At 34.0% G+C, this 17252-nt stretch overlaps 1 protein-coding gene across 2 annotated transcripts in view; it reads right to left on the bottom strand.

The window, feature by feature from the left end:
• The window catches only part of LOC140445116 (uncharacterized), a 70664-nt gene that overhangs the window by 18530 nt on the left and 34882 nt on the right, over positions 1 to 17252 (bottom strand). Inside the window, exon 1 of one of the 2 annotated variants that reach the window (XM_072536946.1) lies at positions 13745 to 13889. The exons of the other annotated variant lie outside the window; for it this stretch is intronic. Within the exon in view, the coding sequence (XP_072393047.1) occupies positions 13745 to 13772 (28 nt within the window). The 5' untranslated portion in view covers positions 13773 to 13889. Of the gene's footprint in view, positions 1 to 13744; positions 13890 to 17252 lie in introns of those variants that run through there. 2 annotated transcript variants of the gene reach the window in all.

Genomic DNA, 17252 nt, shown 5'->3' with positions numbered 1-17252 from the left:
GTAGAGTTTTACTTTTGTATTTCTTGATATAACTGTAGATTTAAAAATGAGATTAAGCCCAAAATAGCATCTATTAGCCGTGCAAATTCTGCGGTTTATCTCTGCGGTAGTGTCATTTTCAGTATTGACGAGCGTTCCCAGGTATACAAATTCGTTAACTGCTTCGATGACGTCATTTTCTATAACAAGTGGCCGTAGTGTTTGTGGTTGCGTACCTATTTTCATGTATTTTGTTTTGTTGGTGTTTATTATTAAACCCATTTTTGTAACCGCTTCCTTTAATGCTACGTACGCCTCTCGTGCTGCGTTTTCCGTTCTCCCAACAATATTGATATCATCAGCATATGCTAGAAAGAGATATACACCGAGAGAAATTAACACCCTCAAACTCGAAATATGAAACTAGGAAGAAAGTAAAATGAACATGAAGTTCTATCAGCGGCGGATTAGTAGGAGAGCTATATTGAACCCTCCGAGTAACGTTGTGTCTGTAAGACTGTAAGGCTAGAAATTCTTATAGTGATGAGTCATAGTATGCTAAATACGGTAACCATCACCTGGCACTAATCAGCGCTGTGCGTAATCAACCCCTATATTTTTGAAAGTGTAGAAGAAAATTAAAAAAAAAAACTTGTTCCTGTAATCACAAAATTTTTATATGATTTTGTTTATTTATTGTGAAGTTTAAAAGAAATTGACAGACGTTTTCAATGAGCACAAGTACCTGACAGGTGAACCGAAAGGTGTGTTATACATATATGAATGAAAATAAACTTTATTCTGTAAAGTTGAAATTTATATATGTGTTTGTTTAAACGATATAAAGTAAGTGTGTAACATGAGACGCGGTTCTGGCTAGCATAAGTCCTTGCCAGACGAGAAGAAAGATGCTAGAGAGTGCAAGTAAGAGGCGTAACGTGAATACAGGTGGTGCGAATGGGACAGTTTCTCTGACGGCAAAATTTTTGGGGCGTATAGCGTAGGGTGGGGCACATTTGGACGTGGGATACATTTGGACAACTCAATTTTACCGCTTTAAAAGCATCGTGAAGTTAGTTGCGTCTCAGAGCGTGCGTATTCTGGTATGTCGTTACCGCGTCAGTGTAGAAATTTAAGTAAAATGTGATATTAATTGGAGGAAATTCTGAAAAATTACTGAAGTACCAATGTAAGTATTCACGCTTTGTGTTCATAAGAGCGTAAATATTTTTCTCTTGTAAATAGCCCAGTTTGTTTATCTTTGACTGGAAGAGTGTAGTGTATTGGTGTGGTATTGGTAACCATAACCTTAAAGTTAATGTTTCTTGACAATTCGTTAGACTTGATAAAAATTTATGTAGAAATACAACGACTGTGGGGCACATTTAGACAAATCAGGTGGGGCAGATTTGGACTAGTCTAATTGTGCCCCATTTCAAGAAAATGTATTATTTGTTGAATAATATTATAAATTTAATAGATTTAAACCAAAACTCATTAGAAAGGAGCGTTAATATAAATGAACATCATAGATTTAAAAAACTACTCAGTTATGCGCCAAATTTATATTTTTTGTTTTTTACAGAATGGTGCGTAATTATAAACGCAAAACAGATCGAGCCAACATTGCAACAGAAGATTTGGCTAGTGCCATAAATGAAGTAATCGTCCATGAGCGGAAAATTCGAAATGCAGCAGCAATGTTCAATATAAACAAATCGACGCCGACGCTTCACTTCCATGTCAAGAAAAAGAGGTCAGCCAATGAATTAGATTCAGGAAATGAAAGTGATAACTCCGTTAGTGCAGAATCACCCCCAACTTAAAATATTCATCTCGTCAAGTTTTCACTGCTGGTGAAAAAGTAGAGCTAGGAGCCTATCTACATAAATCTTCATCAATGAATTTTGGACTTACCTACAAACATGCTAAAATATTAGCATTTCAATATGCGAAGAAACTGAATAAGAAATATCCAGCTACTTGGGACGAAAATAAGATGTCAGGAATCGAATGGATGCGTTCATTCATGAAACGCCACCCAAAACTGTCGTATAGAAAACCGGAAAATGTCAGCATTGCTCGCACGTCCGGATTTGATAAAGCCAACGTTGAACTTTTTTATCAAAACTATTCCGAGGTTATGGTCAATTATAAATTTCCTCCTGATCGAATCGTTAATAATTATGAAACTGGTATTTCTACGGTTATGCAAGCACCAAGAGTTATATCAGAAACCGGCAAGAAGTAAGTGGGTCAATGTGTTTCAGCAGAAAGAGGAACGCTCCTAACTTTCTGTGGAATTATAACCGCCACCTGTATAACTATTCCACCATTATATGTATATCCGCGAATAAGAATGACAGACCATTATTTATATGGAAGTGTTCCTGGTACAGATGAGTATGCAACCAAATCAGTCTGGATGTCAACAGCCGTATTTATTAAATTATTGGAACATATTCACAAACATATGCATAGTACGTGAAAATCCTGTTCTCTTGCTTGATGATAACTACGAGACTCATCACTTGATGCAATTAATTATTGCAAAGAGCATGGAATAGTTATGATTTCTTTTCTACCTCACTGCACACACAGGATGCAGCCGCTGGACATTGGAGTTTACGGACCGTTCAAATCTAGGTACAAGTCATCCTTCAATGGCTTTATTTTATCAAACCCTGGCAAAGAAATAACTATCTACGACATTGCAAGACAGCCCAGCCATATTTGTTATCATTTACTCCTATTTATTAACAAGGGTTACTTTCGAAAAAGCTGGAATCTGGCCAATAAACAGTCTTAATTTTCACTAGATTTTGCTGGAGTGCTCGCCTATGGACCTTCCAAAAGTTTACAAGTGGAAAATAACCCTGCACCAATAATACTGTTACACTTCTTGAAAATTAAGTTTATTCAACACCAACAATATTACAATACTTTTTAACTAACTGACAACTATATAATTATATATTTTCTGACGTTCCAAACTTCACTAGACATTTTAAGAATTTTCGATGTCATCTTAAATGTTCTCGAACTACTTCTTCTTTTTCGTCAATGGACTTTTCCTATGTGGGATAAATCTTTCGTAACACTGCTTCCTCCTTTATAGTTATTCGCCTCGAATAACTGGACTATCGGGGATCGATTTAAGCCAATGGGGTGGATCATTTCCATGGTATGGAGCTAGTCTCTCGAAATGAACTACCTTGGGTTTACTTCTAGCTGAAAACTGGATACGATAGATTAGATCATTTATTTTCTGCAGGACGGTATACGGGCAAAGTTTCGGACAAAGTCCTTTCTTACGTGTGGGATTGTATAACCATACTGGGTCACCTCTGCGAAAGTTGTACCAGTAGCATGCATGTCGAGCCTGGCCTTGGCTTTATCACTTTGAAGCTTAAAACTTTTACGAGCAAATTCGTAGACTTTTTCTAATTTTTCTTTCAAATTTTCAATGTAGGTCGGGGATGAACATTCTTCTTCGCAGGGAGGCAATCTTCCGAAAATAAGATCTTGAGGAAGTTTCATTTCTCTTCCGGTGATCATCATTGATGGAGAATAACCAGTTGCTTCATGTTCGGAACTTCTATAGGTTAACAGGAATAGAGGAATTAAACTATCCCAATCTTTTTGATTATCAGAGACAAACATTGAAAGGTATTGACAAACAGTTCTATTATGTCTTTCGACCATTCCGTCTGATTAAGGATGGAGAGGCGTAGTGTGAGTTTTCTTAATACCCAAGATTTTCATTAATTCTTGCCATAATTCTGATTCAAAATTTTGTCCTTGATCAGAATGTAACTCTAAAGGAACTCCATGTCTTGATATGACGTGTGTTATAAATGCTTCTGCTACTTCTGCAGCATCTTCGCAGGCATTCCATCTTTGTTGCTACTATCTTACTGCTGTTTTTCTTGTTTATGATCCAATTTTTAGCCCCATATGTCATAATACTTCGTACTAATGTTTTATAAATCTGTGTTTTTGTCTTCATATTTAGGTGTCTATCCCACCATACTGAGTCGGATTGCTGTTCTTGTTTATTCTAATCTTTGTGTAATTTCTTCCTCTGTTGTTGCCTTTTTTGTGATTATAATCTATGTCTTCTTCACTTGTAGATAGGTACTCTGTTTTCGCGAGGTTAATATCTAGTCCAGCCTTGATATATTCTTCTTGTAGTTTCTTTATCATGTAGTCTCCAAATGTATATCTTTATTTTTTGCTTTTTTCTTTTCCAACAGTTGTTCCAGTGTGTATATGCGGTCTATGCATGATCTTCCTGCCGTGAAGTCTGCCTGATCCTCCCCGATTTTGCCTGTTATCCCTTGCTCTATTTTTTTTTCTCGCAGTATCTTCCCTTATAATCTTCCTATTGATGATATTTATTTCGCTTATTCCTCTGCAGTTTTTGCATCGTTTTCTATCTCATTTCTTAAATATAGATGTCAAATTTATTGATAATTAAAAATAGTTCTATTTCATGTTTGATTCTGTTCGATTATACGTATGTATATCATTTTAGTGTCCTTTTTCCTAAGTGTATCATAATATATATATATATATATATATATATATATATATATATATATATATATATATATATATATAGACATAAAACATATTCAGTCATATTTTACACGATTTTTGGTAAAAACCACGATAAAAATTCAAATATTCTATGTAAAAATATGTAGAAAAGATAATGGTATATTTATAAATTTCATTTTCAGTTAATTGTTGTGGTGAAACTTACTGATTACACTATTTCCTGTGTATTATAGAATATTTGGAATATTTTCCGTTATATACTAGTCATACAGACATGCAAAAATTTTTTTCTCTAAATAAACTTTTAATAATTTCATTACTACTACTTGTCTGGTGAGATCTTGGACTTTATTTTAGCATTAATATATTATCTATTAAATTATTGAATCAAGCTAACTGATTAAAAATATTATATTTATATTATTAAAGCTAAAACTATGTATTTACAAGTATATTAACATCTTTTTACATTACGCAATAAACAAACACAATCACTAAGTATGCATGTATGAATCATTTTACGTACCTACTTTTATTGTTTTAATAAAGATATCAGATATGAGTAACCGTTAAAAAATGTCTGTAAGGTGTTTCTTCCTTTAGGTGTGAATTAACAAAACAGTGTAAAAAACTTCACAAATATTGAAGTGACATGCTACAAGTAGGATCTGCAGGCAAAAAAAGAGAGAATATTTGGAAAGAAAATTAAAAACAATAGAGGAGCATTACATTAGCAAAGACGCTAAAGAAAATATGTATTTGCATGCTTCGTGGACTTTGAAAAGGCATTTGATCAAGTACAGCATGCCAAATTAATGCAGATGCTAAAAAATATAGGAATAAATGACAAAGATATTCGTGTCATTAAAAATCTGTACTGGAATAGGACGATATTCGCTGCGTGCGTGACTGACGCGACACCTACCGCCTTCATCTGACAGTTTTGGACCTACCAATTTTCAGGTTAAACATATGACATTAATGACATATGCTTGACATTGTTAAATATAGGCGAAATTGACAATTATTAATAATTAACTTTTTAATTATATTTTTTCAGTTTATGTACAAAATAAATGTAGTATTAAAAACTGGGTTTCTCAAAATTCATCATAATATATCTTTTTAAGCCCAAACGGAAAAGGAAAGTTAAAAATCTAGTACTGGCAAATCAAGTTTTTCACGTGAAAGAGCATATAATTAAAAACAGTAATAGTAAAAGTTATGATATAAAAGCTAAAGTCATCAGGCAGTCTGCAGTTAGCTTGAAGCCTTATAAAATATCATTTAAGGTAAATTATTTAAATATTTCAATTGCATAAAAATGAGGTTACGTGATATTTCCTTTTTCATATTAATAGCACGGATCCATCTTTTTCTTTTCTCTAATTTATATGTAATCTTTGGGAACCTATAAAAACTACACTTAGTATTTTTGCTATTATTAGCACAACTAAATACGCAACATGTATTTGCACATTTTTGATAAAATTTATGCGTAAAAAGATAGTGTCCAATTTTGTCATATTTCGCCGCTACGCACGCTGGCATCGTTTCAAGGTACCCCTACCATGGTTATGCACGGAGCGAATAACGATCTCCAGACAAGTCAGACAAGATTGCATTTTGTCCTCAACATTGTTCAATGTTTACTCGGACCAGCTATTTAGAAAGGCACTTGGGCACAGCCATATGGAATCAAAATCAGCGGGGAACTATTTAATGTAATTAAATACAGTAATTCTGTCAGAAAATATTGAAGGTCCCCAAATTCTGCTTAATTGTATTCACGAAGTAGGATACAAAATGGGCATTAAAATAAACTCAAAACAAAACCAAATGTTTAGTCTTTAGTCGTAACCCACAACTAGATGCAGAGCTTCAATTAAATCGAGTTCAAGTTAAAAAGTTCTCAAAATTACATATAGGGGAACTGTCATAACGGACTAACTAGATCCAGAAATAGGAATGAAACAAAGAATAGCAATGACTAAAACTACACTCAGGTGCAAAAAAATCAATCCATGGGTATTATTTGCTGAAAAAAGAAAACGTGGAAGAAAACAAGCTATATACACTTTTCTTTGCGGATGACCAGGTAGTAATTGCCGAAGACAGCTACGATCTTAGCTATATGGTAAGAAAACTGCAAGAAGAATATGAGGTTTCAGGTCTAAACATGAATATGACAAAATGTGAATATCTCTCGGGGGAAAAGATGAAATATGTGACCTAGTCTTGGAAGACGACAAAATCAAAGGCGTGCAATCCTGCAAATATTTGGGGGTCATTTTCAACAAGAAGGGAAATAGCGCAGATGAAATCATGGAAAGAATAAACAAGGGCAGAGCAGCGACCCGTGCCTTAAACTCTCTTCTCTGGCAAAAAAAAAACAATTCGACGAGAAACCAAAAAACATATTTACGGTAGTATAGTCGAAAGTATTACACTTTACGGTTCGTAACTATGGGACGTCACCAAAGCTAATAGAAACAAACTTATGACGACAGAAATGGATTATCTGAGACGAAGCTGCGGTAGATCGAAACTGGAGAGAGTTAGAAACGAACAAGTAAGAAACGAAATGAAAATGGAGAGAAATATCAATGATGACATAGAAAGAAAACAATTAATCTGGTTCGGACATGTTAAAAGAATGCCAGAGTACAGATGTCCTAGAAGAGTACTGGAATGGATCCCTCCTGAAAGAAGAAAGAGAGGACGACCACGGAGAAGTTGGCGCAACGATATTGATGAAGCAATGGCGGCAAGAGACTTAGAAGAGGCAACTGCATATGACAGAAAAAGATGGAAATTGGGGGCGGAGAAGCGGCGACAGCCGTAATAAATCCGTTATTATATATATATATATATATATATATATATATATATATATATATATATATATATATATATATATATATATATATATATATAAGAAAACGTTTGAAGATATTAGTTTTAAATCAGATATATATGTAAAAGTATATGTTAGATTAAAATAATTTTTACAGATTATTCAAAAAAATCATTTATTTATAGAGACATACGTCAAAACTCAAAAATACAAGAATATTTAAAACTTTCTGAAATTAAGAAAAACATTGATAATAAATCAATATCTAGTGTTTCCCCCTCGGGCCCTTATAACAGACTGTACACGTCTAGGCATTGAGGTAATTAACCTCTGGATATCAAATTGATAAAATTGTTCCCATATTTCTTGAAGAGCCGCTGTAAGTTCAGCCAAGTTGTTTGGACGGGGTATTCGTGCTCGAAGACGTCTTCCCATCATATCCCATACCTAGATGTTCTATGGGATTGAGATCGGGACTGCAAGCTGACAAGTTCATACGGACAATTCCCACCTCCTCTATATATTGGTTGACGATTCTAGCACGGTGAGGACGCGCGTTGTCGTCCATAAAAATAAAATTAGGTCCAATGAAAGGAGCAAAAGGTACCAGATGCTGATCTAAAATACTTGGTATGTATCTTGCAGCAGTCATAGAACCTCTATATACAATAACTAAATCAGTATGGGCTTCTGGACTGATACCAGCCCAAACCATAATGGAGCCCCCCCCCGATAACTTATTCTTTCCGCAATATTACATTGAAAATATCGATCTCCGTGTCTTCTCCAAACACTTTCTCGGCCATTTGGTGACCTTAAACAAAATCTGGACTCATCTGAGAACAATACATTGCCCCAATCTGCATCACTCCAGTTTTCATGTTCTCTTGCAAAAGTAAGGCGAGCTCTGCGATGTTTTATGGATAGTATTGGAGATAGGGCTGGCCCTCTGGATAATAAATTACCTTCTACAAGTCGTCGACGAACTGTCCATCTGCTTCCATCCACATTTTTTACTTCGCTTAGACGATTTGCCGGTTCAACTGAAGTTAGATGCCGATTTTTCAAACACGATGAGACCAGAAATCGATCATCTCTTTCGGATGTTACCCTTCTACGACCTGATCCTGGTCTTCTTGTGAAGTTACCGGTGTCGCTAAAACGCCGAACTGCTCTTTGAACCGAAGATCGACTAACACCCAACATTTCAGCTGCATAATATTGGCTACGACCATGTTGAACTAAAGTCACCGCCCATGCAGCATCTGTTGGAGTTAGAGACATTTAGGAAGGATAATTAAATAAAAATATAACACGTTTTGAAAATAAAATCACTACACTAGTATGGTTGTTGAATTAAAAACATTTATTCATTAACAACATTTAATAAATATCTATTTGCTTCAGAACCTTTTTGACAAAAACCTGAAATACCAATTTGTTTTAAGAAATATAAAAAGCAATATTAAAAACATTATTTTATTTCTCGTATAAGAGGGTACACCTAAATTTACATACGTAATTTAATGTCTCTAAAATTATATAACTTCAAATAAATAAGAAATAAGGAATGGATCGATTTTTTTGCACCTGAGTGTACTTTTTTGAAAATAAAGACATTTCTTTGCAATAATCATCTCAGTTTAGAACTAAGACAAAGAATGGTTAAGTGCTATATTTGGTCTGTACTTGCTATACTTCACTGTCAATGCTGAAGATACCTTGCTCAGCAAGAAAAGATAGAGAATTGCGATACACTGTTAAACACCGAAAAATGTCTTATCTGGAACATATAGTGAAGGGAAATCCATATAGAATACTAAAACTGATCCTTAATGGTAAAATAGAAGGCCGTAGAGGTGTAGGAAGACAACAGGTTTCTTGGTTAAAAAATATTCGTGAATGGACTCAGATATCAAATGCAGGACAATTAGTCCATGTGGCAGAAGATCGAGAAGCCTTCGCAATGGTAATCGCCAACGTCAGATAATTCTGATATGGCACGTGAAGAAGAAGACGAATTTAGAGCAATCATTCGATAATTTTTTTTACTTTTCCTTTTTTTATATAAACTTTTTCTTATTAAAGTGTGCTTTTTCCATGTCATTGACATTGATAAATCTAGGTGAATTACTAGGTATTTGCCTCATCATATTGCTTTCATTGCAAAAAATTACTTGAACTGACTTTGTCGTTATTATCTCTAATATGATATTGTTACATTTCTTTAAAATAACTACTCAACACAAACGATATTACAATCTTATTCTTCTTGTGGTGCCTATCCGTTACGGATTTTGGCTACTAGCATGGCAATTCTAACTTTATTGACCGCAGCTCGAAATAGTCCTGAAGTGGTCAAGGAAAACTATTTTCGTAAGTTCTGGAACCAAGATATTCTTCTTCTTCCTGGTCCCCTCTTTCCGTAGACCTTTCCCTGTAATATAGGTTGCAGCAGGTTATATCTATGATCGTTTCGCATTATGTGTCCAAGATATTCTAGCTTGCGTTGTTTCACTGTGGATATAATTTCACATGTTTTATCCATCCGACGTAGAACCTCAATGTTTGTTATTCGGTCCACCCAGGAAATCCTCAGTATCCGTCTATAACACCACATCTCAAACGCCTCGAGTTTTCCCATGGATGCCTCGGTTAGTGTTCATGATTCAACCCCATAGAGCAGCACTGTAAATACGTAGCATCTCAATAAACGGATTTTCGTTTTTAAGGGTAGGTCGGGCTCTTAAATTTCTTCCTCATTCTGACAAATGTTGACCTGGCTTTTTCAATTCTATGTTTTATCTCAACTGAGTGGTCCCATTAGTCGTTTATGGTGGTTCCTAAATAGTAGTAACGGGGCACTTGAAGTATTTGTTGCTGATCTACCAGTAATTGACTAGGTGGAATATGCTTTTTACTGATGACCATGTACTTTGTTTTCTTGATGTTAAATCAAACCCGTATTCTTGACTGATTCTCCACAATTGCGTTACTAGTGTCTGTTGTAAACCTTCTAAACTGTCTGCAAAGAGGATGGTGTCGTCTGCATATCTGATGTTATTCAGGCGCTCACCATTTATGAGAATACCCTCTTCGATATGCTCTAAGGCCTGGCTCATGACGTGTTCCGAATAGACGTTAAATAATAGGGGAGAGAGTATGCAACCCTGTCGTACTCCTCTGTTTATTGCAACTTTATTGTTAATTGGTATTTCACCCGAATGGTTGCTGATTGGTTGTAGTAATATGTTCTTGATTACTCGAAGGTCTTTGTTATCCAGATCAGTTGTCTTTTATATCCATGAGCTTATCGTGCTTGATTCTGTCGAAAGCTTTCTGGTAGTCGAGAAAGCATACATAAATATCGCAGTTGACGTCTCTGCACTTTTGAAATAATACCTGAACCGCGATATTACAATACTTAATTCAATGACAACTATAAACTTTAAAACGATATCTAAGTTTCCCATGCTGTTTGGCCATCAAAAGTGGATGTTTTAAAATTTTGCTAGTCCTAATTGTATCTGGTTCAGTTATGAAAGATGATGGAGCTGTTTGTTTAGATTCCACGTTAGTTACTGAAACAATATTACATAGAGAAGCTTGGATATTATTTTTTCTTTCTAACTCAACTATTCTACGCCTCTCTTCCTCTTCTTGTCTGCGCTCCTCTTTCAGTTTTTTCTCTTCTTGTTTACTCTCCCTATGCTTATTTTCCTCTTTTTCTTTTTGTTTATGTTTCTCTTCATCTTCTTTCAGTGTTAAAATCCATGCAAGAAATGCGGAAATATCCATTTCTATTAAACTCATCTCGTATTAATCATTCACAATTGTTTAATATCTCTTCAATAACACTGCTGGCACCAATGTAATGTTACACTTTTTTAAAATAGCTTTATTCAACACCAACAATATTACAATCCTTAATTCATTGACAACTATAAACTTCAAAATACTACTGCTAAAAACTGTCAACAACATCTGTTTATATATTTTTTCTGACGTTCCAGAATGTTCGGGATTTTTCGTTGACATCTCGAATATTCTAGAATTTTAATACTTCTTCTTTTTCGTCAAGGGACTTTTTATGTGGGGTAAATCTTAAGGAACTTTCTTACCAATATCTAGGTAACAACTCCTTGAGGAACTTCCCAGGGTAAACTTCTTTCACTGGGTGAGTCGAGTTCATCGCCCGGATCAGTTCAAAACTCTTCATGAAACTCTAGGGATTTTTTTCAGTCCACATTCTTTTTGTATTCAATGCGTATAGACAAAATAAAGACGCTTTAACCTTCAAAATATAACTGCATACAATACAACATAATATTTGCGAAACTCGTATAATATAGTGTTAAAGACTATTACATCCTTTTCTTTTTCAAAGAATAAACATCCTAGGAACTTTTATCCAAGTCAATTTATCACGATTTCAAAGATATAATGCAACAATTTGTTAATTTACTAGATAGGTGTACAATAATAGAAACGACGGTTCTCGATTATGGGATTATTAGGTTACGTAATTTTTTTAATAGTAAGTATACTCACGTAATAGTAGGTCTACATAGCAGGTTCAACCAGCCGTGATAAAACAGATATTATCTACGATATAGCTAGCATCTCGTATTTTTTGGCAATTGAGTGACTGTTGCTAAAAGTGAAATCTTAAGTTTCTTATTTTTATTGCGTATATATATATATATATATATATATATATATATATATATATATATATATATATATATATATATATATTCCGAAAGGTTTTCGCGGTTAGTACAATACAATTAAACCTAAATCTAAGATTAATAATATTACAGGAATTAATATTAAACTCAACAGTCTTCCGGGTTGAACCGCGTCGATTATCACTGCGCCGAGCTTTCGACATCCTCTTCGATGTCTTCTTCAGGGTTTCCGAGGTCTCAGTCTTCTGAGCCCCCAGAGACTACTACACTGATCACTAATCTGTAATTCCTCAAGTTAATCTATAGTGGACAGAAAGAAAGGAGTCTCTGGTGAATGTGAAAGATGTGGGAGAGACATAAATTTCATGTGAAAGAAGAATTGAACCAAGGCTCGGTGATTAGTCCCTATTTATTCTCATTAGTGTTGGATCAGAACACCGAAACTACAGGGTGATATTCTCTGGTGCTTAATGTATGCTGATGATGTAGGTAGTATTAAACAGTGAAAGCCACTTTGAATAACAACTGGAATAGTGGAGACAAGCTATTGAAGAAAATGGTTTAAGACTTAGTAGGACAAAAACAGAGTATAGAACAAGTACAGAGTAAACGATAGGCGACAGGAAACTGGGAAGTACGAGCGAGCTTGACAGGTCACAATCGATGGAGAATAAGGTGGAGTCAGCCGTTTTGAAGACAAAAGATTATCTTTTGTCATTTAGTTAACAGAGACTATCAACCACGACCATCTATTTAGATTAGAGTTAATTGTTTTTAATTATTTGTTTTTCTTAATTGAAAATTAAAGTAAATAATTTTTGAGTCACTAGTAAAAAAGTAAATAAAAGAATAAAATAAGAGGTATTTAATTTGGATATAAGTAATTGGATAAGTTTTTTTCATTATTCTGATTATCGTGTATGGTATAACACTTACTTTATAATTTCATAGTTTTTTTTGTAAATTTATTTTCCTATTGTCTACTCTTTCCTCCAGGGCAACTATAAAAAATACTTTGAAGTCTATATATTTATATATAAATATATATATATATATATATATATATATATATATATATATATATATATATATATATATATATATATATTGTTGTGATTTGCTTATAATTGTAAATCTACTTATATAGTCTGAAAAGTAATAAGTTTATCTTTATCAAACAAATCAAAATCAAAAAATATCTCAGGGCTGAAAATAATTATTATATTTAATTTTTTTATTAAAACGTGGCTTCAAAGTATCTTCTGCTAGTTCCATTTAAGAAAGATAAACAAAAAGAAAAAAGAAATACTAGACAATCAATTCTGATATTACAACAATTGTCCTTTATTTTAAAATATATCAAATTAATTGAAAATTCCGTTGAGGATAAATCTTACACCATACACTATAAATAGAATAATAAAAAAAAATATAATCAATCATCCATCAAATCACACATCCCTTAATAATCAATAAGGTTTAACTACACATATTTCTAAATCAACTATCTCTTAATATAAAAATTTTAATTATTAATTTAATTAATATAGGAATTATTGGTTCCTTTGCTTGGATTTTACCACAATCTCCAAACTCCAAGATAAACAAACTGCTTCCTCTCAGACACAACGAAAATATATCTGTGTGTACTTACACAGTAATGCCTCTATTTCTACTGGCATTCGTCTCTGCTTACCACAATGGCTGCTTAATTTTCCACACAAAACACTAAACACTACTTCTTATAAATTCTCAATTACAATATCTTTTCTACAATATCAGAAAACCACTAAAAATTAATATTTTTTAGGAGCATCTCCAAAATTCGCATTCCAGTTTGACAGTTATTTTGACAGTTCCTTTGACAGTTCCCTGTCATCCAACGCATCATCGGATTCTTAGTTCATAAATTTTTTTTTTGTTTTTCCAAAAATTACTTGACGTTAAAATACTTTCTTTCAAAGGACCTTGAATTCTTTTTTAACTTTTATAAAGGAGAAAACTCAATAACCAATAATCCTTACTTATTATTTTCTAATCTATTATAACTGCAAATTTCAAATAGTTGTGTACTAAATCTAACTGCTTATGTCCAAACCGTATTGTCTTTTTTATTGGAGAAAACTGTCCAAATCACTTATTCACTTATTCGGAAACCACTCATGTACAACTAAACTATTTCTATATACAGGGTGTTCTCGAATTTTTTAATGGTCTTTCTAATTTTAATTTTATCTACAAATTTGGGGATCTTATTAACTCCCCGCCTGGTGAAAAGATGAAAATTTTCCGCATATGCAACAAATTTTCTCGCGTCAACACTTAATTTCAAACTAATGAGATTACCCAAATTCCTTAAATCAAAAATTTTATTTCTACTTAAAAAAAAAACCTTTTCGTTTTCTATTCATGATATTTGTATACATCGTGAATATTGAAAATTCCTCTGATTCTTTCAGAATCCATATGTCTCAGGACATAACTATTTACACCGTTTTCATTATTTACGATATATGGACCCTCAAACACCGGCATTAGCTTAGCACAAACATTGTTGGTGATGTTGGATACTCTCAGAGCTCTCACCAGCACCTTTTCGCCAACCTGAAAAGTGACAGGCCTTCTTTTTCTGTTGCGGTCCTGTCTTTGGACGTATTTCTCATTACTTCTTTGCAGTCTTCTCCGCACCAATTCCAAAACTTGTTGATATTCTCGGATGTTTGTATCTTCCCACGGCCTCTCTGGCATTATTCCTTTCATAACATATTCCGGGGTTTCTTTTGTCACCGTGCTCGGGATCGTATTTAAATATTTTTCTATTTCTGTTATTTTTCTGTCCCATCGATTATGTTGTCCATCTGTAGCAATACGAAGAAATTTTGTTACCTCTTGGATAAATCTTTCCGACGGATTGCTCTGAGGGTGACGAATGCTGACAAAATTTGTCTCTATTCCTCTTTCCCTCAGCTGTCCTTTTAAACGATCGTTTCCAAAATACGTCGCGTTGTCCAATACAATCCTCCTTGGCGTTCCTACGGAATCTATGAAATCGTCAATTTTTCTCAATATTTCGACTCCTTTTGTCGTGCGACAACTATACAATTTCACATATTTTGAAAATACATCTACCATTACCAGGATGTGTTTATTTCGTTGATTTGTTATGATTAAATCACTCAACATATCGATTGCTACGATGTCCAATTTGTTTCGGGATACGATGTTTTTGGCGACATTTTCATTTTTGTAATTCTTACTTTTATATCTTTGACATTTACTGCACTTTTGGGTCATCTTCTTAGCTATACAATAATCTTGTCGACAAATATAATTTTCACGGAAAACTAACCATACTTTCCGGGCTCCAATATGTCCGTTATTTACATGTAGGTTTTCCATCAGTTTCTCGGCCAGTGTTGGTGTCACCAAATATAATTCTTTTCCTTCAATTCTTTTAAAGAAAATATCGTCTTTTCTTTCTGCTCTTCTTTTATCCTTTTCCTCCAAACCTTCTTGATTCCTTCTTATTTCATTAAGCGAGAAAATACCGTCTTCTTGTGCCAATCGGTTTAAACCTACATGCAATTCAATCGTATCCTTTTTTCCTGTTTCTTCATCCCGGGTTAAAGCATCGGCTATGATATTGTCCTTTCCTCTGATGTACTTGAATTCAAAATCGTACTCTTGTAGTAACAAAATTCCTCGATGTATTCTGTTATTTACTAATCGATTCTTCATGATGTGGACTAAAGCGGCATGATCCGTCTCGATTGTAAATTTCGCTCCCAATAGGTAGAATCGTAGCTTCTTAACACAAAATAGTACACTCGCGAATTCGAGTTCAGTAACGCTATATTTTCTTTCATGCGTTTTCGTTACTCGAGAAATAAAACATATCGGAACTTCCTGTTCATTCTGTATTTGTGATAAAACCCCAGCAAATTTTTGAATTGAAGCATCGGTTCTCAGAATAAATGGTTGATGGTAAATAGGATGATACACCTTGATTTCTTTTGAGAACTCTTCTTTTAATCTTAAGAAAGCTTTTTCTTGTTCTTCCTTCCAATTCCATCTAACTCCTTTTTTTAGTAATTTTATTAGCGGTATTTGTTTCTCGCTTATATCTGGGATTAGTTTTTTAAAGTAATTCACCATTCCGAGAAAACCTCTCAAAGTTTTCAAATTTTTCGGTCTCGGATAATCATTTATTAAATTTACTCGGTCTTCCGCTAAAGTAATTCCGCTCGTGTCCAGTTTAAACCCCAAATACACTACTTCCTTTTGAAAAAATTGGCATTTTTCTATGTTTAGTTTCAAACCAGCCTGATCCAATTCTTCCAGCACCAATTTAATGTGTTTCAAATGACTTTGCGTATCCGGAGAAAAAATCAATAAATCGTCTATATAGTGGACAATAAAATCTTCATGACGGTTGAGAATGGTGTGCAGAGCTCTCACCAGTGCTGCGCATGCACTTTGCAATCCAAAAGGAACTACCTTGAAACGATATACTATCCCATCAATTGAAAAAGCTGTATAATTTCGGCATTTTTCTGCTAATGGAATCAACCAAAAACTATGTTTTAAATCAATTTTGGAAAAAATATGTGACCCAGTTATTCTTCCAAAAATAGCCTCAATATTTAATGGTGATTCATATTGGGATACTGTATGCTGGTTGATGTTTCTCGCATCTAAACATAGCCTTAAATCTCCACTGCTTTTCTTCACTATCACTATTGGATTGACATAGGGTGAATCACATCTCTCTATAATCTGATCTTCCAACATTTTCTCGATTTCTCTTTTCACGTCTTGCCGATATTTATACGGGATGGGGTATGTTTTTGAACGAAAACTTCCCAAATTTTTCACCTCAAATGTATGCTCGTAATTTCTGGCCACTCTATTTTCTTCGTTTATTAAATTTTCGTAGTTTTTTAACATCAAACGCATCTCCTTTTCTTGTCCTTCTCCGCAAATTAGTTCTCCTTCGTTCTCCTTATCTTGTTTACATATATTTACCGCGTATTCGGTGTCCTCGTTTGCATACACTTCTTCTTCAAATACAGTTGTTTCTAACTTATCATCTCGCTTTTCGTTTATGCTCCCTGGATTCCATACATCCCATGTATGACTGTCTTCTTTTAACTTTCTTTCCT

This window comes from Diabrotica undecimpunctata, chromosome 7, assembly GCF_040954645.1.
Source record: "Diabrotica undecimpunctata isolate CICGRU chromosome 7, icDiaUnde3, whole genome shotgun sequence".
In the NCBI taxonomy this organism is placed as follows: domain Eukaryota; kingdom Metazoa; phylum Arthropoda; class Insecta; order Coleoptera; family Chrysomelidae; genus Diabrotica; species Diabrotica undecimpunctata.
This window is presented reverse-complemented; position numbering and strand designations above follow the sequence as displayed.